The 25519-nt window shown below is 40.2% G+C and overlaps 1 protein-coding gene across 2 annotated transcripts in view; it reads left to right on the forward strand.

Moving 5' to 3' along the window:
* The window catches only part of LRP5 (LDL receptor related protein 5), a 131428-nt gene that overhangs the window by 20750 nt on the left and 85159 nt on the right, over positions 1 to 25519 (forward strand). For both annotated transcript variants that reach the window (XM_058806395.1, XM_058806394.1), the window contains exons 2-3: positions 10138 to 10534; positions 24483 to 24680. In XM_058806395.1, the coding sequence (XP_058662378.1) occupies positions 10138 to 10534; positions 24483 to 24680 (595 nt within the window). The remainder of the gene's footprint in view (positions 1 to 10137; positions 10535 to 24482; positions 24681 to 25519) is intronic.

Genomic DNA, 25519 nt, shown 5'->3' on the forward strand with positions numbered 1-25519 from the left:
TACCCATTTTGGCAAAGCCCAACAGTAGTATCGTGTAAGAGACTACTTCAGTGCCACTTCTGCTTATTCTAAAATCAGAAAATACCAGAAATCTCAATGGACAGGCTGTATCCCACTTTTGTGGGTACAAACAGAGTGCCATATTAATATCTCACACAGAAAACTATCGTGAGTCCTGTGTGGAATATGGTGAACATTGTTATGGAATTGGGAGCTATTGTTGGTGAAGGTAATGGTATTAGGCAAAATGCAGGTTTGTACTTTAAAGAGTCCTTAGTCAAAATGTGAAACCTCACTGACAGAACAATGACCCTGCTGTTGAAGTGAATGTACCTGTGATAAGAATCTCTCTTTCTATGATGATATCTTGTCAGTGATCTGCTGAGTGATTTGGCTCGGAAAGTGGTTGTCAGAGACTTCTGAACTGAGCTTCTGGCAGAGGTAGGGGCACTGTGGGCTTTTTCATAAGAAACACTAAAGCAATACTTTTCTTCCTTAAGTGCAAGTAATTTGTCGTTAAAGGTTACCCATACCATTAGTTTTCTTGGCCCAGGGTTATAAACTGTAAATGCTTATAGCATCTTCTACTCTTAGGGGCAGCAGCACACAGAGCATAGCTTTGTACAGCTGGAGGAGTGTACATCCAGGGCAGTAGTCTGTGATGGCTCTGCAGACGTTGCTTGGTACATCTTGAAATAGCAGGTGGTGTGTGGGAACTGTGACAGCCTTCCTTGTGTCACACTGTTCTTAATTTAACACTGAGGAGGGCTGGAGGCTGGCTGTGGTGCCAGTGGATCGCCGTGTGTGTGCGATGGGTTTCTGCTTTCTCCTTCCTCTGTTTCGACACCGTGTTGGACTCAAACATCCCAATGCAGACCTGTGAAGTGCTGCTGCCTACCTGTTCTTAGAGAAGGGAAGTTTTCACCTTTCCTGTAGAGTTTACTGTCTTCATTTAGAGTGGGATTTTTGGTGTACCTTGGGCCCTTTGACCATCATCATTGAAGTTTGATGGAAATTGTCGGTTTAAGCTCCTTTGGAGTTCAGTGCAGGTTGCAATCTCCAACCAGCACCAAACTCAGAAGCTGACTTGTAAGACTGGAGAAGGCTGTTTAGCAGCCATTTTCAAAGTACCAGTTTCCAGGGCTCGTTGGCGGTGTCTGTCTGAAGCCAATTCCCTAATCCCCCATAGATGGTATATTTGTATTAAAGCTATCACGTGTGTTGTGGTTCTTGAATAGCAAATTGCAGCAGAAGCCTCAGAAGAACAAACAAGTGGTAGAGAAGAGCATGCTGCTTTGGGAAAATCTCATGTATATTTTAACCTCTGTGAAAAGCTCAGGTGAGAACTTTCCTGAGGTCAGGAAGATGTGGGGGTTCTGACTGCAGAGATTTTATCTGTTTAACATTAGCTAGTCGGGATTGCATGAGGCTGCAATCCTCAAAACTGTTTGGCTGAACACCAGTTGTGCATAGCACAGAGAGAGATTGCCAAGAACCAGTTTTGTAACAATGTTTAGAAATTTCCTCTGACAATACAGACCGAATAAAAATTGCTTAATGATCTAGTGAATCATGTTCTTCTCTAAATGTTTAAACTGTTTGCAAGTCTTATCTGATGAGTATCTCATTGTAAGTTGATGTGTCCCCAAATCACTGCTGATATTTTAGGTTTTGTTTAGTTTTTCAGTGGATCTTTAAATATGTTCTGTATGTGGCTTGGTGGTCCTTGTAGTGTTGTCAGCTCACATGGGCTTGGCTGTGCTTTCCAGCTGCTAAAGCTGTGCTAGAAGATGAAATATGCTGTCCTATGTAACCAATGTCAGTATTTGCTACAGCAGTACTAAGGGCAGTCTGAGAGAGCCATTGCCTGGTGCACCACGAGAGGCATTTGTGTGGTGTGCTTAATGGGTGGTCTTGAGAAAAGAGAGAGAGTTTGAGAAACACTCCTTTAAAATGATGTGTCCACATAAACGTGGCATTGAACACATGTAGCTTGCTTCCAGGAGCTGCAGAGATGCAAGTGCACTGAATTACACGCACTAAATTCACTAACTTGGCTTTTTTGACATCTGAATTTTTTTTACTTGAAGTAGGTGATATAACAGGACAGAAGAATAATGAATAAATTCAGAGCATGTTGTTGGGTATTTTAAAAATATTTAATTGCCACCCAGCTAAGTAGAACAAATCCTAAATTTCATAATTTAGAACACCTTTGATGGACTTGTTCAGAGCATGCCCTTCAGGGACATACTTTGGCATCTCTTGACCAAGGGAAACGAACTAATTTTGGCCAGTGGAAATGAAATGGTATATAATCAGGGCTATATTTTGTTGTTACTGCTAACATTATTATTTAAAAATTAGGCTGCCAAACAAAACCAGTGGTCTGAAGTAACTCTCATCCTCCTAAAACCCTGTCATTATTGTGTGTGTGGGAACCCTATGCAATGTGAAAAATATAACGAGATCCCTTAAGACTTGCTGCTTGTTTATTTAAAAAATAAAACAAAAGTAGCTCAAAGTTTATTTAACAATATTTTAACATTACTATTTGATAAAACTACTAAATTAATCTCTTTTGGGAGGGCAACAGAAAGAGTGATGTGAGTCACTAGGAAGTTCAAAACTGTTTTGTGTAAAACCTGGCATAAACACAATCAATCCCAGACCCCCTTAATAAAGATTTTCAGGGAAGCAGTATAGGGAGTGCAGTCCACTGAACTATTTTTAATTTTATTTTTTAACATTTTTTTAAATTAGTTTTTGATTTCAAGACACATAAAAGAAACTGCTTTCTTGAGGCAGGAATTGACTGTACAAAAACCATACCTAAGGAATGGTTATCCAACTGCTATTAAAATTCACCTTTTGCAAGCAATTTTGTGGCTTCTGTAGTGTGCTCCAGTATCTTCAGAGCATGTTCCTCTCTGCATTGTGTCTGCATTCTCTTCCCCATCAATGAAAGCCACAAAAGCCTAACCTGATCCAGTTCCTTCAGTGTGACCTTTCTACACTGGCTGAGAAAAACTGAACTTCAGCCTATTGTAAAAGTGTTTGCTGTTGGTCTGTTTTACTATATTTTTATCTCACAGCTTTCCCAGCTCCTCTTTTTGATGAAAACAAGCTTCATATGTTTTCTAAACCCACTTAAACCTTTTTTATATACTTTCTGTGGACCCTTTCCAGCTTGCTGCTGCTGGTAAACCAGATGTCCTTTAAACTTGTGTAATTTATTTACATAACCCACTTCCAAATATGTTTGTGGCTAAAGCCATGTAACTTCTTGTAGGTACATTAGTGAATGAACAGCTCTGCTTCTGCCTTAGCCTGGTAGCAGACAGATCTGAGCACTGAGATCCTGTCTGTCTTGTGGTATTCAAGATAATACTTAGCATATATAAACAAAACTTTTACCAAATATGTTTTATAATATGGGATATTAGCATGGACTGGATTACTGTACACTGTTGTATGCCTGGTGTGACCATGTGAATAATTTAAAATATAGGCTGGTAAAGAGGAAAGTTTACAAAAATTACTGACTGTACACAATGTGTGTAGATGTATGATATTCTTAGTGGTCTCATCCTGAATTTCAGACCTTGTTCCTGAGTAAAATCAGATAAAATGGAAATGAATCCTCATTATTTGATAACCAGAACACCTCATGGCTTGGAAAGCAAAATTCCTGTCAAATGGATTGAACAGGAAGGGTTGGAGGAATGGGATGTAATTTGGAGAGGGAGTGTATTTTCATCTTCAAGTAGTGCTATAAACCAGCCATCACTGAGAGGATCAGCTCACAGAGAGAAGTCTTAGCCATTCAGGAATGAAAAGCTGAGTGCATCACTGAGCCTTTTGTTGGAGTATCTTCAAGTGCCTTACTTGAGCATGAGTGGCTTCACTGCAGCCCTTTGAGATAATTAATAGCAGAAGGAAGGGTATGTTTGTAGCAGGAGGAATGAGTTTTACAAATTGTTGGGCTGAGATTCCTGTTCAAGTTCTTTGCTAAAGGGGAAGAAATGTGTGGCAGTGAAACCAAGGAGTTTTTTTTAGTCTTGTGCCCTAAAACTGCTACCACCTACCTCTGTGTTGGAACAAGAATATTCTGTAATTTAGTTATTACACTGGGAATTCACTTTATTTTCAATAATATGTTTTGAGGATGACAGCCATAGCCCTGTGTTCTTCAGAGGACTCCAGCTGGCAGGCTGAAACTTGGGTTGAGTACGTGCAGTTAGGACAGGAAGATCAACATTCAGTCTTATCTTCTTGTGTTGATGATTTCCCAGCACAGGAAGGACATTGACCTGCTGCAGAGTCCAGAGGAGGGCACCAGGATGATTAGAGGGATGGAGGACCACTCCTACAAGGACAGGCAGTGGGAATTGGGGTTGTTCAACATGGAGAAAAGAAGGTATTGAGTTGACCTAGCTGTACCTGAAGGGGCCTACAAGCAGGATGGATAGAGACTTTTTATGAGAACATGTAGTGATGGAATAAAGAGGAATGGCTTCAAACTGAAAGAGAGTGGGCTTAGATTGGATATTAAGCAGGAATTTCTTTACTGTGATGGTGGTGAGACCTGCAGCAGGGTGCCCAGAGAAGCTGTGGGTGCCCCATCCCTGTCAGTGTTCAAGGCCAGGCTGGATGAGGCTTTGAAAGACCTATTCAAAGGTCACCCTGCCCATGGCAGGGAGAGTTGAAAATAGCTGATCTTTAGGTCCCTACCAACCCAGACTGTTCTATGATTCTATGGCATCCAAGGTCTAAGCCTCCATATGCTCCAGAGAGTTAGAGCTGGACAAGAGGGATCACTTTCTGTTGTAGAAGTGGTTTCTCCAATTAATTTATGGCTTAGGACCATACTTACACAGTCTTGTTTCTGCACAGCAGCTATTTTTAAGTGTAGAGAGCTGATGCATGCTAATTCCATATCCTGCCTAAGAGTTTCCATAACATGGTGCAGCCTTGGGTGCAAAAGTTTTGACATGTTTGTTTTTTACCATCTTGCATGCCTGTGGTAGGGGTGTGTGGGGTTTTTTTGCTCTTTGGTAATAAATGTTTTTGTGGTTTGGGACATTGACTGCTGCAAGAATTATGTTATTCTCTCTGTCCAGCCATACAGATGGCTTAACCACAGAGATCTCCATTGCAATTGTCTTGTTAAGGTTTGAAATAATATTTAAAATATAAGTTGGTGCACATGCTGTAATTTTGGATGGCTATTTTTGCTTGTATGCTTATTAAAATGAGACCCTTGTTTTGTGTTGTCTGCCAGGTTCCCAAGATCCTCAGTTGCTTTTCTTAAAATCACAGTTAAACCTTTCCATGAACTTCAGCCTAGTTAACCAGTTTAGGAGCTGGTAAGTTAGGCTTTTCTCCTGTGCTATACGTAGGATTTGTGTTTGTTCTGTGCTTCTGGTGCTTTCAAGGGTAGAAATCATGCATGTGCCTCAGTATTCTCATGTCTTTCTATTTTGGCTATAAGGGGAAGGAGACAAAATGTAGGCATGTCAACAAGTATGAAGCAGTAGTATAAATATAACTTTTCAAAACTGTTGCTCAGCTTCTCTTAGAAGTGTTGCAGCTTTGCAAAAAACCAACAACTGATGACAAATACACTGTTGATTATCATTTATGATCATCTTAGTCTTAATATGTATGTTGAGCCCTGTCAAACTGGTTTTTAGAAAGCTATTACTGAAACTAATAGTAAAGACCATATAGTGCATTTTTTGTGCCATATCAGTTTACTGATGCTAACAGGTACCCCTGAAGCACTTAGTAGAATTCAAGTGCTCTAAAAGGGCACAATTAAAACAATGGAAGTTGATGACTGAATTCAGAAACTGATACTGTTTGTAGTGGTGAATGAAATAAATTATACAAAAGTGTAGAAATTCTCCAGTCTTAAGTTATGTCTGCACAAAACAACTTTCCTGACGCAGGTGAAACAGTTAAAACTTAGTAAATGGCCACAGACAAGGAATGAGCATTTGAAGGATCAAAGGCAAAGCTGGAAATTGAACCCTTGCTTGATTCCTACTTTGCCTGATGAGGAGTGTTTCCTTTTCTGCAGTTAATGGACTGATGAGAAGCTCTATTTTCACACAGTTGTACAGTAGGCTTCTGTGTAGATACTCACTGCATTGTCAAGTCAAGGGTGTTTTCTGCTTAGCAGGAAAACCACAGGAAAATTGGTGGGTTTTTGCACAGAAATAATATGTCTTTCTAGAATGAAGTGGTTTTGATCAAGAACTGCATGATCCAATTGGTAGAATTGGTGCAAGAAGAAATTCTGTAACTTTGTGTAGTTCAGGCTCTTATCTCTTTAGAGTTTATTTGAAAAATTGTTATATTTCAGAGGTTTTTTTTGTTTTGTCCAAAGACTGTGAACTGCAGCTATGTACAGATGTTTTAAATATTTCCTATTATGGAAAAAATATGAACTGTTCTAATTTTACTGAAAAAGAATACTTTTTTTGTGACTACATTAAAATGTCGTTTCAATTGGGTGGTAATAGACTGGATATAAACAGTTTATCCTCCACATTCAGCATTCATCCTTTCACTGTTTATTCTTCTATTTTTGCAGAATAGAAATGGTGTTTCCCTTTGCAAGCAATTTGCAGTTGTCAAGAGTATTGCTGATCAAAATAGAGCATAACATTCCGTGTTCTTTTGAGTCTCTTAACCTTCTAAACATGGAGTGCCTTCTCAAGGAAGGGATATTTCCACCTGTGATACAAATAAGTTCATTAGAAGGTTAATAGTAGTCAGTTGCTGCTGCTTTTTTTGGGTCTCCCCCATCCCTCTCCTCAGAAACTCCTGTTAACTTGCTTTCCAGTTTGTTTTGCCTTGTCAAGAGCTGTGCAGTAAATAATTAAGTGCATTAAGTTTAAGAGTGTTCTGTGGACCATCAAGCCTAGTTCAGGACTGAGAAGACAGCATGATTTAGGAGGAGATTGATCTTCATATTCTTGAAATGAAGTTTTGATTCTCCCTTCATGTGGGATTCAAAATAAGCTTGTACCATGTATGGGTGGGATGACCTTGAATCTCTAGCATGATTTATTGATGGAACAGGAAATCAAGTGTTTTGTCAATGCCATTTTTTGGATGCTTTTTGAGCTTTGTTTCTCAATCTCATGCCTTAAAAACTCCTTTGGTTGTAATTTTGTAGAGTATGAATATATCTTTTGAATTGCTAAATTGTTGAGTTTAGTAGTTTTATGAAATGAAATGCTATCTGTCTTTCTAGAAACACATTTGATGTCTTAGCTGCCTCTTTCAGATTTACTGCTTATGAACTGGGAAAGTTGAGAATTTGAAAAGTTCTGTGAACTTGGGATGTCTTGGAAATTGTATTTCCAAGCTGCAAAGTTACTAAAAGCTGCAGAGTTACAAGAACTAACTTTGCCTGCTCATGAGCCATCACATTCTGACCTGAAGTGATAAATACAAGACAGTGAAAGCAGAGCATTTAAGCACTTTTCTGGCTTTTGCTTTTTTTTTTTTTTTTATTTATATGACAGACAATGGTGTTCTTCAGCAACATCAGGCAAGAATTACTGTAGAGAAACAGATCACTGGGTTTTTTTGGAGTTTGGGTATTTTTTTTTGTTTGTTTGCTTGTTTGTTTGTTTTCCCAACCAGTATTGCTCTAAAAGGGCTCTGTAATAATTTAAAAAACAAAATTAAGTAATATAAAATATAATAAAAATTTAAATTATAATAAATATTAAATAAAATTTATTAAAATAGGCTACTGGGGAGGAGCAGAGAAGTTTTCAGAATCAGAGTTCTGCCTTTTCTTTTTGTCTTTCCCAAAGGAAGTGGGCTACTTGTTCTTTAAGGGGATTAAGCCTGGTGGTTTTCAATGATCAATCAGTTTACGGGAGTGTACAGTGCAGTGAGGTTCTGACAGAGTTGCAAGCAGGGCAGTGTGATTTCCCTGCTGGGTGCTCATGGCCAGCACAATGTGGCTGCACTTCAGTCAGGACGTCTCTGAAGGACAGAAGTGACAGAGAACATGGCAGTTAATGCCTTATCTGCCTGCTGCTGCCCCACTGAGTACAGCAGCGGGGAAGAAATCTGTTGAAAGGGATGGGGAGGTGGGATAATGTTGATACTGATTGGATTAGACATTTTTCATGTCTGATCTTTAGTTAAGAAGCTGTTGAGTTCCTCTGCTGTTGATTGGACTTGATATTTCAGGTTCGTTTTTCCTTTGTAGTAGCATTAATAATGCCTTCAGCATGGAAACTTCTAGATGAAAATCCATCTATTCAGATTCCTCTAAACATGTTTTTGAGACAATATTAAAAAAAAAATCTACATAGGATTTCTACAGCTTTGATATTTGTCTGGATGTGGGGCTGGTTTTGTGAGGTGGTGTGCATAACTTGAGAAGGTCTCTAATCCAAAGAATTTGTGACTTAGAGCCCTCTAACATGAAACTTCCCAAGTGCTCAAATGGTTTGATGCAGTGCCACTTAAAACAGATGTGGCAATGGAGAACCAATGAGCTGCAGAGAAGAAAACAAGCACTTGGTATTTCAGACTTTTTTTGTCTGTTTGCAATAACTAACCTGTTGGATTTTCCTCATACTATTCCTAGTGTTTTTAAACATGACTGAGAGAAGGACTTGGCAAGTCAGCAACATTAAATAGGAGGAATACTGAGACATCATTTCTTAACAAGAATCTTAATTCTCCTCAAGCTGTATAAACTTTCTTGAGTTAAATATTGTAGAGAAAAAAGATATTACATCTTCAGTGAAACATTAATGATAACAATTGGTTCTCTTTGCTGTCCAGGATGCTCACTAGAACCACCAGGTGATGTAAATTGCATCAGCATACTCTTCCTTCAAAAAGCAAAATAAACCAGTCTCTTTCCTGGCTTGGGGGAGGGGGGGGAAAGACCATGGAGAATAATAATAAAAACTCTGAATCTTTATGCATGTTTTTGAGTTAATCTGAAGTTGAGTTGTATATTCTGACTGCGGTCCTTGGCCTGCACATAAGCACATTAGCTGTTGTCAGGATGTGCAGAGGCACACACTCATGTAGCCAGAGCCAGAATTCATGAGACTGGCAATAGCGTTTGCAGGGCTGCCGGCATTGCAGACCTGCAATTCAGACACTGTATAAACTCTCTTCTTTTTTAAAAAGTGCAGGAGAAATTGAATCTGAAAGACAATATCAAGAGGTAACTCTTACATGTTACATACAGTAACTTGAAATTAAAACTGAAGGTATTTATATGACAGGCCTGAGATATAATATATGCCATAGGAGATATAATATATGCTGGTATTCTATGTGTTGTTCCATGACTAGTAAGTGATGGGTTGTGTGCTGACTGTGCATTGGAGGCAGCATGTTGGATGCAGGGGTTGCCTGTGAAGCTGGGAGGCAGCAGGTGACTGGTGTAGAGCTCCAGCAGCCACTGCTTGAGTTAGAAAAATTGGGGTGAGATTGGGGAAGCTGGGAAACCTTCGTGCTTTTGCTCTTGCTGCTTCTTTCTAACAGCATTCTTCACAAACACCCCCAGCCCATGCCATTGTCTGCCTTCAAACTCTGTCTTCAATTTCTCTTGCTGTGGTGCAGGAGAGAAGACAGGAGTTCTGAAACTCTGTCACAGTTTTTGCAGTTTGGGAGGGCCCTTGGTAGGAGCATTTCAGGGTGTTGTGTTTAGTGCTGTTGGCTTTCAGCCTGCTGCTAAAAGGCCTCAGAGCTTGCTTTCTGCGTGTTGTTACTAATTCAGCTGGTTGAACCAAGCTTTTAAACCATGAACACTTAATTTATTCTAATTTGTCTGTTGTTAGAACAACAGACAGAAGGGGTTGTTGAAGGTATTGTTGAAAGGTCTTGATGTGAACTCCTAACTATGTGGAAGATGCTTCTCACATCTCCTAGATAAAGAATCGGGCCTGCCCTTCCATCTCTCTTTTACACCCCTGTCTGACGTGGGGAAGGAAGAGGTTTTTAGATGCGATGACACTTGTGTGCTCCCTGCCCTGCCAGCCTGGGAGAAGAAATCCTCCAGCGACACAGCCCTAGTCAGCTCTTGAACACCTGTAGGTGCCTGCAATGCTAACGTGTTTCCCTGTTTTCCCTCTGTAGCATCTCCCTTTCTGCTGTTTGCCAACCGGCGGGACGTCCGGCTGGTGGACGCCGGGGGCACCAAGCTGGAGTCCACTGTGGTGGTCAGTGGCCTAGAGGATGCTGCTGCCGTCGACTTCCAGTATTCACAAGGCATCGTTTTCTGGACAGATGTGAGTGAAGAAGCCATCAAGCAAACTTACATTAACCAAACTGGGAATGTGGTGCAGAATGTCATCATTTCTGGTCTGGTTTCCCCGGACGGCCTGGCGTGTGATTGGATTGGGAAAAAACTTTATTGGACGGATTCAGAGACCAATAGGATAGAAGTAGCTAATCTCAATGGAACATCTAGAAAAGTCCTCTTCTGGCAAGACCTTGATCAGCCCAGGGCAATAGCTTTGGATCCGGCTCATGGGTAAATATTAATTTGGCTTAAATGCTTAAATGGATACTATGGTGATTTATGTTGAGTTTTTACTTCTGAAAAGAAAAGGAACACATAGCCTTTTGTTTCACTTAACTTTTTCCTGAGGTATTTTTCTCAAGATGTGTAACTGAACATATGTTTGAGCTTAAATATTTTGTGGCAAGAGATGGCAGCCCAGACCTTGAGCCAAAAAGAAAAATACAGCTGGTTCTTAGGTGCCAAGCCAAATATTCGACCAGTATAATTACCTGGCTTATCCTATTGCACTTTGGAAAAGTAATTAATTTTCCAAGCATTTTATTGTTATTATTTTCTCAGTGATCTTGTTTAGTGAGTTAACTTTGATTTTATATGTGATGTCTATTTAATGTAGACAGCAACATGTGCAAGTCTGCATGTGTTGAAACAGGAATTCTCACTTGCTGTGCTCTGGTAAACAAAATCAGGGTATTTTTAAGTGATGATGTTAAATAATAATGTTTGTGCCAGCAAGGGAAAGAATCCAGGTGAAACTGTGGATTCTCAATGCTGTGAAGCGACCGTGTTAAGAAGCAGTAAGAGTGCAGGCTGCATGTCTCAGTTCTTAAAAATATTTGTGTATGTGCACGGTTCCTCCCTCTTCAGTCTTCCCCAGAGTTTCACATGTGCTGTTTGCTCTCCCTCTGCACAAGCAGGGCTGGTGTTATGTCCTTTGGGCCTGGCATTTATTGCAGTGATGACTGAAGATTTGCTGTGCTAGATGGACCCTCATAAAATGAGGAAAAAGAACCCAAGTGCATTTCTCTAGAGTGCAGGGATCCATACGGGCTGGTTTGCCACTGATCTGCTGCCATTTTCACAATACTTTTTCAGAGACCACTTTATCTTCCTCTAGGGTCTACATAGGTAGGTTTCTCATCTGTAGGAAAATCTGGTATTAACTGATATTTTCACTGAGTCTGTCCTCAGACAATGATGCTGAGTTAATGCAAGGGCTTAGTATAAACCATAAAAATAAAGTATTTGGTGGTTTATCTTGCTCTGGAAGATGGACAGTTTCTTGAGAAACTACCTCCTTCACGTGTGTGAGCAGTGAAGGTGAAAACTAGGCAAGAGAGGGCAGCTAAAGATCACAGGTCATCACTTCCATGCCACAGACTGGAACTGTGGTTGTTTTTGCAGTGTTTTCTGCGTAAGATTTTCCAGATGAATGCGAGGTGTTACAGGTACATTTATGATTAATACATAAAGGGCATACAAAGGCTAAATGAAACTGTGTGTACCCAAAGAAACAAAATCCTCAGTTTTGTTGACACGTCAAATGCTGGAGCTGCCTGTATCCTTCAGATAATGGCTGGAAAGGTACAGCCATTACCAGTGGAAGGGGAAGTGGAGTGACTTTGTTGGGCCAAAGGACTTTTCCAGAGGGGCCCTTATCCTTCTAATCCTGCCTTCCTTGCCGATGCCTTTAGGTGAAAGGAATTCTCCCCACAGCAAATTGTTGTATAAAAGAGTTTTAAATAAATTAACATATCAGGGTACAATCCTGTTGTATCCTGACAGCAAGTAATCTATGCAGAATTAATTAATGTTGATAAATTAGATATTGAGTTCAGTAGTGTACTTAAAGAGAGGATATGATGTTAAATTGAGTATTTCATGGTAAGGTGGATTACAGAGAGTGGTATGGCACTTTGCATGAAATGCCAATGCCAGGTTTGCTTCTCCTAAGTGGATGCAGTTCCTTGCCTTTTGACTGATTCTTTAAGTGTTGAATCAGACAGGTTTGTCTGAAAAACTAATATATTAAACTTAAAATATAATTTTAAAAATCAGACATCACATATATTTGTGGAATAAAACATGCAGGTTTGCTTTTACAACCACTTCATTTCACCTGGTAGCTCTGAAATATTTCCTAGGTCCATCTGTGAAATGGTGATCATGACATTTGATTTTGGCACAGCAGGCTCTGGGGTTGAGCTCACATGTGTTCCATTTTCCAGGTATTCTCTGGGGAAGACAAGTGGGTGACAGTAGGAGAAAAGAACCATTTAGTATTTTATCTATTAGAGATTTTATTTGTCTTTTCGTTAAAAGAGATTTTATTTGTCTTTTCAAAATCAAGTGGCTGATACTGTTCCTACAATTCTCAGAACAGTATTAGATCAGAGCACCTGAGTAAGTTTGTGGGGTTTTTTCCTGCATCATGAAATGTGATGCACTTCAGACTAGGGTTGTTAAAACTGGTTGAGGCAATCTGTCAGTGGTTAGTCACTTGCTTTCATTTTGGAAGAATTTCCATTCCGTAGATGTGATTTTGTCCTTTTAGCAGTTTCTACCAGAGAAGTGGGGTGGGAAGCTTAGAAAATGAGGAAGAAAACTTCATTAGTCAACTTTGGCTTCCAGAGGCAAAATGGGACAAATAAGCAGTTTGCAAATGCTTAGCTGATACTATTAGTACCCAAACATGGGTTTGTCTAGAATGCTCCAAATCAAACAAATCTAATCTCTCTTGAGATAATAACATTTTGTTGGGCAGAATGGTGACATCTTCTCTTGTCTTTTAGCCTTAGTAAGGCTGTTCTGCCGAGGTGGATGGAGGACTGTGTGTTGGGGTGTTTGCAGTGGGGTGTTATGCCCAGAGTGGTGTTTGCCTAATAAGTAGATTTTATTCCATTTTGAGTGTGATTCTTCAAGCCATAGTTTGAGAAAATGGAGAAGAGCATATTGAAAATACAGTCATCATCTCTCAGGAACACCAGAAGTGTAATGACCAAGCCTTAGGAGAGGGATGGGAGAGGGGCAAAGTTAACTTCTGGAGTTTCCTTTTGAAACCTGTTTTTCTGTGATTTCCAATTGACATTCAGTAGTATGATTTTTCAGATGTTCTGATGGGATTCCTAAGTAGTAAGTCAGATGTTGCGGTGATTTTTAAAGAGAGTTGCATCTTTTGCACATTCAGCCTATCTTCCTTTTTTAAAGGCAGTGATTATCTCATGGTTATGACTGAGAGAGATTCCTCTCCCCTAACAATCATTCAGTGCATTCCTAAAATTTCATTTTTTAAGGCAAGCTATGGGACACTTAAAGCTTATCTGTGAGTCTCTCTTCTTCTCAGAGGCAGTGAAAATCATTCATTGTACAGGGTCTTCTGATACTCTGAAAGAGTATCATAATTCACAAGAGTTGGCTTAATATGTAATGTCATTCTTTCCCATACACATTAAAATTTTCTTGCTGAATTCACTGTATATTCTAGGAATTAAAGGAAGCAGACTATGTGGCAATCCAGTTACTCTTCCCTGACATGAAGGATAAACTAAGAAGACAGAGGACAGTACAAAACATTTTTCTGTAAATTTGCTGATGCTTTGTTTTAAACATTTAGATCCCAGTCCTGCTGTAGGGTGTGTTAACCTGCATTTATATAATGGAGGACATTAGTCTAAATTCTTGGTATTGTTTGTAGAACATTGGCATTTATGTAAATTCTTGATAGGTAGACCACTGGTGGGGGATTCAGTAGTGTTGGTGTTATTAACTTTGAGTTTGATGCTACTGCATAAGTATGTACATGTTTTCAGGATAACAGCTTCTAACAAATCTGAATTTATTGTATGTAAAGATTTTACTCAAGCTCAGCTAAAAGAGGTAGCTCATATTCCCTGCAATGCCATGCAAAAAACTTAAGTGTCATGAACATTGTCTGAAGAAGGAGGAATGTATTTGAAAAACAAATTTTTATCACGTGTCGTGGCAAGCAAACTTCACTTTCCTGAAAAGAAGTCTTCAAAAGAATGCATGAATGAGTAGCCAAAACAAATTATTTAATTCTCAGTCCTGTAGTGAAGGTCTTAGATCAGAACACCCGAGAATGTGTGTTGACAAGGGTCATTAAATCTATGACATAAAAATCTCAGTGCTTGCTACCTTCTCCATTTTACACAGGGCTCTGATTCTGAGGGTCTGTAGCATATCTGTAATCCTCATATCTGATTTTTACTAAGTGCTTAATGAAGTAGTTAGTTCACATAATGAAAGTCTACAATGTGTTAGAGATATTTACTTTGGTTAATATAAATCTTGAATTTGTTATTACTTGTGTGATGGCTGCTGTATTGCCTTTGGAGTGAGCTTACTGTCCAGGTCCAGGCTGTATTTTCTGTAGCTTGCCTTGCTCAGCAGACAGTAATGCCTGAGAAATTTCTGCCCCCTCTGTTTGCTGAAAGCAAAAAGAATTAAATGAGACATCTGTGAAATGTTTGTGAAATCATTATTTTAGGGAAAGATAAAAATTGCTTGCCTCAAGAAAAGGTGTGCTGTCTTGTGGTTTTTTTGGTGCGGGTATAACCACAGTCATCGCTTGGTGTAGTCACTGAATTTGCCATACCTGAGCTGGCCTGCTGACCCTGGTGGGATCTGTAGGAATGGTGTATGTGAGAGAGGAGAATGAGGACCTTTGAACTGGTTTGACTGATGAAAAGCTGCAAACTGCTGCCTACATTTCCTCCCTCGTTTTAATTCTTGAAAAGTCTTCCATGGCATGGTGTGAGGCTGTTGGGCGGAGTCAGTGCTGGTGCCAGTGGACCACCCCAGAAGCTGACTTCATTTATGGAGCAATCTTCTCCTTTTGGAAGAGCAAAGCTTCGGTGGAAGGAAATAAGATACAAATTAGAATGCAGCAAAAAAAGTACTAAAAATAAATCATCTGTTTTGGCATTCTGCAGAATGGCTATTAGTTCAGAGATTAAAATAAGCCTAATCATGTCTGAACAGCATTAAGGGATTGTATGCCATAGCCTGGCTTAGCCATTGCCTCAGGTTGCTTATGGCAAATTAGCCAAAACCTGCAAGCAGTGGCTGTCATTGACCTAAAGTATATTTGGCACCAAATAAAGGATTAGATGGTAAATGCATCAAATGGGATACTAAAAAATGTATATAGAAGGGACAGCTATCACAATTAGAAAGCTTTCAGTTCAGAGTCTAAAACTGAAAGCCTCAGACATGCCTAGTTGCTAATCCAGTATTTGCTCAGTGTCTCAGCAAGTCCATGAACAAGACCTGGAGCTGTTGTAACTCACAACTGTGTTTATGTCAGCCCTTCAAGCTGCACTGGTGTTTGCTGATGGTTCAGCAGGACCTTGGTCCCACACAGCAGCATGGCAGGTACTAAAGGTTAAGCATGTTGGCCTGCTGGGTTGGAATTATTGGGATCTGTATGAGCTGCAGCCGACTGAGGCTTCTGATACAAATAAGGGTGAACGATGACATCTTTTAAGCAGTGTATCTTCTGGTCTTAATCTCCTTTGGAATAGTTGAGAGGAGAGGGGATACTGAAGAAAAACTTGTGACTGTTGCAAGTGGTGGCGAAGAAAAGCAAGAAACATCCTGTGAGTAAAGAAGGCTGTGCTTTTTAGAAACCCTAACTTGTGGCTGCTTGGGCAAAATGCAGAAGATGCCCAGGTTTTGAGTGAAACGTGCTTATTGCTGCCTGAAAGCTAGAGATTACTTTATATCCTGTATGTTTCTAGTTAGTAATTAATTGCAAGTATAAAATTATTTTGAAGCTTTTGGTTAGTTATTTGAAACTCTGTAATATATGAGTAGCATGATTATTATCTTAAAATGAAAGAAAAGTACTCAACTGTAAAATTGGTTCACAGTCATATCCAGTATCTTGGTATGGCAGTAATTTCTGGGACTTGGAAAGCTTTTGATATGTGTCTCCAAATAGTCTCATGCATAAGAAACTTGAGGTTTTTGTGGGAATTTTTATTTACTCTAATTTTCAGATTATTGTCCTTGATGGTGACAGTCTTGCTTTAAATAGTTCATTAGTCTCTTCTGCTTATTTCTCCCTTTTCCTGCTCATGGATAAGACTGTTGTTCAAAGACCTTTTGCTTCATTTGAGAACAGACCTGCCTGTTCAGAGATGATGGAAAAAAAGTAATTTACTTCTCCCCTACTCCCCAAAACTGCATGGGAAAGAGGTGGAAATGTGTAGACTTCCTTAAAAACCCCATTGACCTCCCTCCCCTATTTGCGCTCTTCTTTTGCTGCAGTTTCTGTGACTCCTCCTATCCTGAGTCCTGGATGCTGATACTTCTTTGCCCTTTACACATTTAGTCTTATTACATTTGGGAATTGTATTCTTCTCTTCTAAATTTCTACACTGTTTCTTGGGGGAAGAAAAGGAGCAGCAGGATGGCTTTAGTTGTCACAGTGCCAGTGTGTGTTGCAGTGGTTTCTTGGGTGAAGTCAGGAATGCAGTGGCACCAGAGAGGTGGTGGAAGCTCTTTGATTAAATGATGTCATTGGGTGTATTTTATAGCTGCATCATGTGGAGATCATGGCATATACAACATATTGGTCTGGATGGACTGGCACTATTCTGTCATGAATGAGTTGCTTTGGTTTAACTCAAAACATGTTTTTAATTTTTTTTTTCATGTCAAATTAAGCATTAGTATGAGCTAAAGTAAGAATTTTTCCACTTAATCTACTGAGGGTGTTCTCAGGGTTTGTTTATTACTGTTTGAAATTACAAGGGTGCAAATGAACATGCTTAAGTTCTGTGCCTTGACAAATTCCTGTCTTTAGTTGGTGTGTATCTTTCCCTAAACATTGAGTTAAAGTGTATCAGCACAGAGAAACATAAAATGCCTTGGTTTGAGCTAAACATTTGAGCAGTTGTGAGATGGGTGGGTTAGAGAGCCGCCAGCACCTGACTTACACAGTTGGATTACTGTGGTTCAGTACATTTGCTGCAACCCATCTTCCATTAAGTCAGTCTAATGTGTAGATACAATTTTTTTTTTTGACTGTCCCAATAGGTTTTCATTCAGTGTTTCCTTATGAAAAGAGAAAGAAATCTAGGTTTAACTTCAGGTAGATGTAGTTGAGTAATGACTGGGTCTAGCTCACAAGCTGATGGAGAGTTCAGCAGTTCATTCTGCTCACTTTTTCATGTGAGGATACTGAATTTTGAGTGTCTGCAGTGTGTCTTAAAATGGGTTGAATGTATTGGGATTTGGTCTATTTATCCATTCCTAAAGTAAACCACATTTTTGTGAAAGAAGGGGACCTGGGGTCAGTGGACTGCCTGTGAGACAGCCCTTGCTGTCAAGAAAGCCAAGAGCACTCCTGGGCTTCATCAGGAGTGCTGCCATCAGATCAGGAACCTCCCTCTCCACTCAGAGCTGGTGAAAGGACCCTTGAAGTGCTGTGCCCAGTTCTGGCTCCTCAGCAGGAGAGAAACATGGACACGCTGCTGTGAGCTGATCACAGCGCCCCAGAGATCATTAAGGACACCTTGCCAGTGTGTGTTTCCAAAGAATAAATCAGAATAAAAGACATTGTAGGAAAACTGTAGTGGAGAAGGCTGGTTCTCAAGGGTTTTGTTTGCTTTGTACACATTTTTTGAATACAATGTGATTAGTTGTAATGATTACTTGCTATGGCCTATTTTTGGGTTTGTTGTAATGATTTTGTCAAGGACATCTAGGTCTCAAAATTCAGTGCTTGAAAAAAAGAAAAGAAAATAAAAAGGTAATTTGAAAAAAAAGAAAGTAATTTGCAGCTTAATGCTATGTGAGATAGACATTCTTTTCTTCTGTAAACAGTTGGGGATATTTAATTTCACAGTGGAGTTTTTGTAGCTTTAAAGGTGGGATGGGGGAAGTAAGTTTTAAATGTGCAGGAATCTAAACTTCATAGCAATTTCCTGTAAACTCCTGTTTTATGCCATGGGCTTGTATAAGTTCAAGAGCATTGTTGAAATTGGAGAAGTTTGTACTGATTTATATCATCTGTACAACTGGCTCCTTTTGTGTAAGCAGGTTATGTAAGGTTTGGCAGCTGTACTGCATTTTGGGAGATGGAAAAAGTGTTTGGGCAACGTTGGCTGCTTTTTATTATGTCTGTGATACCTTCCAGCTCAGATGGCTGATTGGCTGCTCTTGGAGGGCACAATCCTGATTTCTAATCTTTGTAAAAATAATGACAGGAGACATGAAGCACTGGGAAATAAAAAATAACCTGCAGCTTTAAGACTGAGGGGAAATATGGTCTTCATTCTGGTTTTGCTCCTGCACCTGGAATTTTAAAATGAGTTAAGCAGGGGAAAGAAAACAAACCAACCAACCAAACAAAAAAACTCACCCAAAAACAAAGCCAACAAAAACCCCCACTGGGGTGCAGTTTGCCAACTTCAAAATCTGTTTGTTTTTGCAAGGTGGTTTTCAGTCCCATTCTTCTGATAGGAGGGAAGCACCATTTAAGCCCTAATTCAATGTGGTAGTTTATATCCCAAAACCCAGGGCCTTGTTGGCTGCAGTTGAATTGCATTTAATTAAGTTCTGATAGAAAGCTTGGTTGTGAAGCTTGAAGCTTACATATAGAGCTTACGTATTTGTAATATATGTAACACATGACATGTATGTGCTTACATATAGAGCAGTAACTGAATTTTATGTACTCTTTTGGGTCTGGTGCTTCTGGCTACTGGACTGGATGGACTCTTGGTGGCTGTGTGTTCATGAGAAACTGTACATTTACACCATGGCTTTGGTGGAGCTTTGGCTTCTGCTCTGCTTTGTTCCAGCTCCTTTCTTTGCTGTAGCAAAGTGGTGCAGCAGATCAGTTTAGGGACAGAATTGGTGCAAGTGCTGTGAAATTATCATTTGATGTTAGTCTCTTTTTCTGCCTGCCTCTCCTTCATTTCTGCCTTAGAAGTCTGGAGTTAAGGTTTAAAATCAGTGAGGGAGGGAGACACTTAAGCATCTCTCAAGAAGTAAATAAAGTAACTCATAAGTTTGTCCAAGGTCTGCTTTTTGTTTAGAGCATATGTAGTGCTGCTTAGTTACTTTTTTTTAATGGTATTGATTTTAATAGCTGCTTAGCAGTGAATTTTGCTCACAAGGGCTTTTTTTTCCTCTCATTAGCTCTTTAGGAATTCATGTTTTCATTTTCTTTGACAGCCTCAGTGCTGTTAGACTTTTGTTGACCTGTTGCCATGCAAGGAGGATATAAAACTCCTCAGATGCCAGTCCTAATATGTGATCGATCTAATGTGTACAGAGATATTGGGTTTGATATTTTTAGTTTCTTACAATTGTTATGGCGTGCCCTGGCCCAGGGGTATTTAAAACTCTGGAATTTACATTTGAAAACACTACCACCACCAAGAAAATCAACCAAACAAAAAAACCTACCCAAATGCTTGCCTTAGGCTCTTCATTGTTATTCAGTGTGCATCTTTTCAGCTGGCTTCAAAAACTTGGAGGCATAATAGCACAGGTATTTCCAGACTGAGACTCTTTGCTTAGTCTACTTATTTTTCTGAAATGTTATCTGGCCCAAATGCGGGGTTTCTTTTTTAAATGGTGAAATGGAAATGGTAGGGATTGTTAATATATTGGACACCTGGAAAATAGGTTCTATTTGAAAAACAAAAAACCCCAGTCCTGAACCATCATTTGTCCCAGATGTCTTGACTGTTTTCAAGTGCTTGTTTTATACTGAGGTCAATAATAGATGTGGACTCTTGAGCATTCTTTAAAAAATAAATTCAGGAAAGCCTTCTCCCCCCCTCCTCCCCGCCCCAGAAATAACACATCAGTTATCACTCCAGGCTCCTGAATGAAGGTTAATTTAAATCAGGATGAATCAAAATCAGTTCCTGTCCTGCATATAAACTATTAAAGTATGCAGATTGATTCCTTTCTCTGAGAAGCTATTTGGAGCTTTTTGCCATATTCCTCCCCTGCCCATAAAGCTCCAACCAAAAGTGTCTGCTTTTGTGTAGGAATTGATCCTGTAGACTGCAGGCATTTGGAAGATGGAGGCTGTAAGGCCTAATTATTATTCAGGACATTACTAAAATCTTTAATTTCTCCACTGTTTTTCCTGTATTCCTCTTTCTCTGATAAACAAGCTAGTACAAGCAGATTTCAGTACTTTTGACAGGAGACTAATAATTTTAATCAGATCCATGGGTTATTTCAAGGATAGTTAGCCTTTTTTATTTCTTCATGACAAATCATAGCAAGGAGGCTTTCCCCCTGCCCCAAAAAATTCTCTTATTACTGTTACAGTTAAGTTTACAGTGCTGGTTTAGTTAAGCTTGTGTAATTCTTTCCATAATAACCATGGATGTTTCTTTTCTTTAGGATTTATAACTTGTGCAAAAAAATGTCTGTCTTCAGGTTGCTCTGTGTTCCAGCCAGAACACTGTATTTTTACCTTAATTTGAACTAGCTTTGTCACTCAAAATAGAGGAGGGCAAAAAAGGGAAAACTTGACATTTTGTGCATTCTTGAAAATCCCTTACAAGCATGCAGTTAAAACATGAAATTTTATGGCTTGCTAGAGTCTCATGTCCAGTGCTCTGTTGTGCCTTGTGCTACAAAAAAAAAATGACATTAGAGCCTAGATGCTAGGCTAGAGAAAGGTGGAAGAGGAGGGATGGAAAGGGCTGCCCTAGCTAATTGCAGACTCAAAGGTGAGTGACTGGCCTAGGGGGAGGTGATGAGAAATGCCTCTTTCTCTGGGCAGGCTTCACAGGTGGCTTCAGCTGGCTGGTTGCTGCTGTTCTTTGCTCCCTCTGTTTAAGCACCCCTTGCTGCAGAAACATTGGTAACACTGATTATTTGCTAAGGTAACTGAAAGGTTTTGAGTTTTCTCATTTCTTTTCCTTGTTAGAATGCTAATGTCAACACCAGGGTGGGCACCGGAGAAGAAGTGCTTCATTTGGCAGTGGTATGGTTTTAAATGGGCTCACTTAGACCACAGAACATCAGTCCTGCTGTAGGAGCAGCTTCTTACATTGGTTTCCAAACTCCCAATTCAGGATCTTGATGTGTTGAGAGATCCCCAAGCCAGAGCACATTTCCTAAAATTCTTGGCAATTCAGCACCTTGCTGCCTGATAAAGGACAGAAACCTCTTTGAAAAGGATGCAAAAATTGTATTTGCTTTTCTGTGGCTTGGTGTCTGCTCCTGTGATGGACCATGGGATTCTGTGGGGCACGCAGAGGGAAGAAAACCTTTACCTCCTTAGGTGTTCAGTATAGTCTGAAAAGTTCACTGAGAAGATCAGCTGTGTGATACTTGAGGGATTGCAGGGACAGCCTGTTGCCAGGACAAGGTGGTGACAGGCTGTGTTGCTTTAGAAAAATCCAACCAAGGGAGAAGTGCTTTGAAGGAAGGCTGCCTGCATTTAGATTGTTCTCCATGTTGTCTAAGTGCATCTTCATCCTGCTGACCCTTCCTTTGTGGTGCAGCTACTTTGCTAATACCACACAGTATTAAACCTTTGAGTAACATTGAGCTTGGTGCCTGCTAATGAGCTGAAATGTAGAGATGCAATTTTCCTGTGACAAGTTTGTGAATTTGAAAGTACTAGTTTTGTACAGCAGTCTCTGTGAGGCCAAGGGTAAACACACATCACCTGTGAAATTAAATGACATTATTTTTTGGGAAGAGACTCTTGAGTTGGAGCTCCTTTAATATCATAGAAAAGCCATGAGGGCTCTTTGGTTTACAGATATTTTTTTTTCCTTCATCTGAATGCATTGAGAGTGCAGGCTGAAATTTTAATGGAAGGCCTGAGGACAGGAATTTTGTTCCATGATAATTTAAGGGATGTTTTCTCATCCTTTTAACCTGTTTTGAGGGTTGAATAGGACTTAGCTAGTTTTGTCTCCTTTGTTTTTTCTTTTAAGTAACTTTCATGGTCTAATTGTCTAATGGTCTAATCTCCTTTTTAGTCTGCACTCACATATTTCAATAGCCACATGATGTGGCCCAAAGTCACTTCTAATAGCCACGTTTTTCTTCATTCAACAGTCTATCTTTTGTCTGTCTTTATTCCTGTAGAGCTGGATGCAGGTGATGCAAGCTGAGCAGGATCAGATGAGCTGGATCAGACAACTGATTTGACCTGACCAAAAATGAGTGTTTGGCCATATCAGTTTCACAGTATGATTCAGCATCTGGTTGTGCAGACAGGTTTTTTAAGGCTACTTTTCTCTGTCTTCAGTTGTTTGTCAATAGCTGCTTCCCCACACAGTCTGAGTTGCCACAAATTACAGCCTGACTTGTTAAGGAAAACCAAAATGAGTGGCAATTTACATTCATAGGTTGTCCTGTGAACTGGGGCAGCTCTCAGCTACTGCTGCTGCTTTTCCAGGAGCTGTCAGTCTGTCCTGGTTGCTGGAGCTGAGGAAGCTTTGGGAAGGCATCTGGGGACATGACTGTGCCTCAGCCACTCTCATGTGAGCTGTGTCAGAAACCTGTGGAGTCACCTGCATATGGAGTCTTTTATTGCACCTCGAAAACTTGTTAGATCTCACACTCAGGTGTATGTGGATTGTGATACAAGTGAGCAATGTCTATCTGTCTGTCTATATCTGCATGGTTATTATATTATTATATTCCCCTTTTTAGTGGGATAAACTGCTCATGATTGTATATGCTGCTGTGTGGGTGCTGTGACTGCCCTGGAACCGGAGATCTGCCTAAATTGGGGTGGAGGATGCACATGGAGATCTGAACATTTTAAGGTTAAGTGTGTTGTGAGGGGCATTTGCTGGTGATAGCTGTAGAGCTGCCTGTTCCTCCTTGGCTGAAATGATGGCCCAGCTGCAGGTAAAGCAGCTCCAGAGCCTCTGCAGTTTGCAGGGGGGGAGAGCAAGATCCCCCTGCAGAGGAACATGACAGCAATTACAAATGTAGTCCCTACATCGTCCCTGAAGTGTGGACAGGAGTCTCTCTCATAAAATAAAGCATAAAGTTTAAGTGTGTTTTCACAATCCACATTCATTTACTTCCTTAGTGGCTCCTACTGTGGTTGCACAGCGAGTGCTGTCTTCTCAGGGGAGCTAAGGGTCTGAGATAAGCCAGGTTATGAAACATCTGGCTCAGCATTGTGCAGGACTGAATAGATGTCTCTTTACCATGCTTTTCTGGAGCTGCAGTATTAAGAGGACTTAGCTCAGATGCAGCTCTGTGCTCTTGCCCAGCTGGTGCCCATCTGGAGCTCCTGTTGATTAATACTGTGCAGGGAGCCTGGGGAGGTGATGGGTCCAGGGCACAGATCCCTGGTTATGTTTGAGAGCTCCCTCAGGGCAAAGGCTTCCTCACACAAACCCATGGCCCAAAAGGCTGTCATGGCATTGGGAAGACAGTGTGTTTCTCTGAGAACCCTGAGGCAGCTGAGTTGTGTTTGCATGTGCAACTTGCAGGCTGCATATGTGGTGCTGGGTAATGTTTACCAGCTGTGAACTGGCTGTCCTCTTCTCACCAGACCATTTCTCTTGTAACTGTACAATCTCAGCTTTTTGTGCAGATGTTGTGTGATTTGCCACACTTTGATGTGGTCCTTTCCAATTGGTATGTGCTGTTAACCTATTGTGAGTCTGTTCAGGCTACTTACATTGCCCATAGGTGGAGTGATAGGGAAACTGGGACATGGATGGGAATGGGGAAAAAAAATTCCAAAATTGTAATGTCTTTCTAAGACTTCATGGATTTGTGATTTATTTTTTTGACAGAAACAGATTTCAGGACACTTGACTTAATTCTTTTTTTCTCTATGGATTTGCAAAAGGAGGTGAAGCTGTGGTCATTGCAATACAGGATATTAACTTGTAGCAACTGACCACAAAGGGATGATACTCAGTTATAAATGCCTATAACAATCAGGTACTGCTCAGCTTTGGGAGACAATGGTAAATACACAAAACTTGTGAGATGGTTTCATGAAGGACTTACTTTGTGCCTTGTGGGCCTGGAGTTTGATTTGCTTTAATAAGTGTATAAAAGTTTTGGGAGTAAGCACTGGTGTCCGTACCCTGCTGTATGTAATGTACCGTTGTACCATTACAGGCTTTGCAAAGAGCGGTTATCCCTGCATGTCCTGTGGCCTCATTTGTGTGTGTGTCTCTTTCAGATACATGTACTGGACTGACTGGGGTGAGACGCCCCGGATAGAGCGGGCAGGGATGGACAGCAGCATGCGCAAGATCATTGTTGATTCCGACATTTACTGGCCAAACGGGCTCACGATAGACCTCGACGAGCAGAAACTTTACTGGGCTGATGCAAAACTGAGTTTCATTCATAGAGCAAATCTGGATGGCTCCTTTAGGTAAGCTCTCTGGTCTATTATAAGGTGTAATTTCTCACTTTCTGTGTTCATGTTGAAATAAGACTTTTTTCCCCTGGTAATCTAGAATAATGCAAATACTTTCCCATTTTTTTAAAAATGCAATTCTTAATTGCCTTGCAAAAAAATAACCTCACATACTATAAAACTGGTTTTAAGAGTAAGACTGTTTGTATCAGTATTTCACTATAGACTGTTCACAGCCTTCTTGTACAGCAGGGTTCTTCTTTTTTAGGCTCTTACTTGTCTTGAAAATAGTTGGGGATGCTTATTCTTGACCCTAGCCAATATAACATTTAACTTGTGACTGGGATTTTACAGTATTGTTAATGTTTTTTTTTAACCAACAAGAAATACACATTGAGACACCCTTGTCCATGGCCCCATCCAGAGAAGTCCTTTATGTCATGCCTATTAATTAACCAATTCTGGGTTGTTTCAAACCACAAGGACTTAGGAAGCAGATTTCCTAAAGCTTGCTGGAAAGCACAGGGTGGAAATTTTTTGGTGGCTGCTGTCCAAGTGTGCTGTTAAGTTTTGGCTTCTGTAGACATGGAGAAATGACACTTCAGGCAGGGCAGACTTAGGCATTTGAGATTGCATCTTCAGTTCTGTGCAGTGCTCAGTGGGCAGGGTGTGTTGGACCTGAAGGGTGAGTGTCACATGCAGTAAAATGTCCTGCCAAAGTAATCTCTGCACTGTTGTCTGGCTTTGGTCTTCAGGTAGTTTTAAATGACATTTTCATGATTTCATAACATTTAAAATGCCTGTGTCAATAAAATTGTTTTGCCTTGGTGAAAAGTTGGAGGAGCTCTATTTTT

Source organism: Ammospiza caudacuta, chromosome 6 (assembly GCF_027887145.1).
Source record: "Ammospiza caudacuta isolate bAmmCau1 chromosome 6, bAmmCau1.pri, whole genome shotgun sequence".
Lineage (NCBI taxonomy): Eukaryota > Metazoa > Chordata > Aves > Passeriformes > Passerellidae > Ammospiza > Ammospiza caudacuta.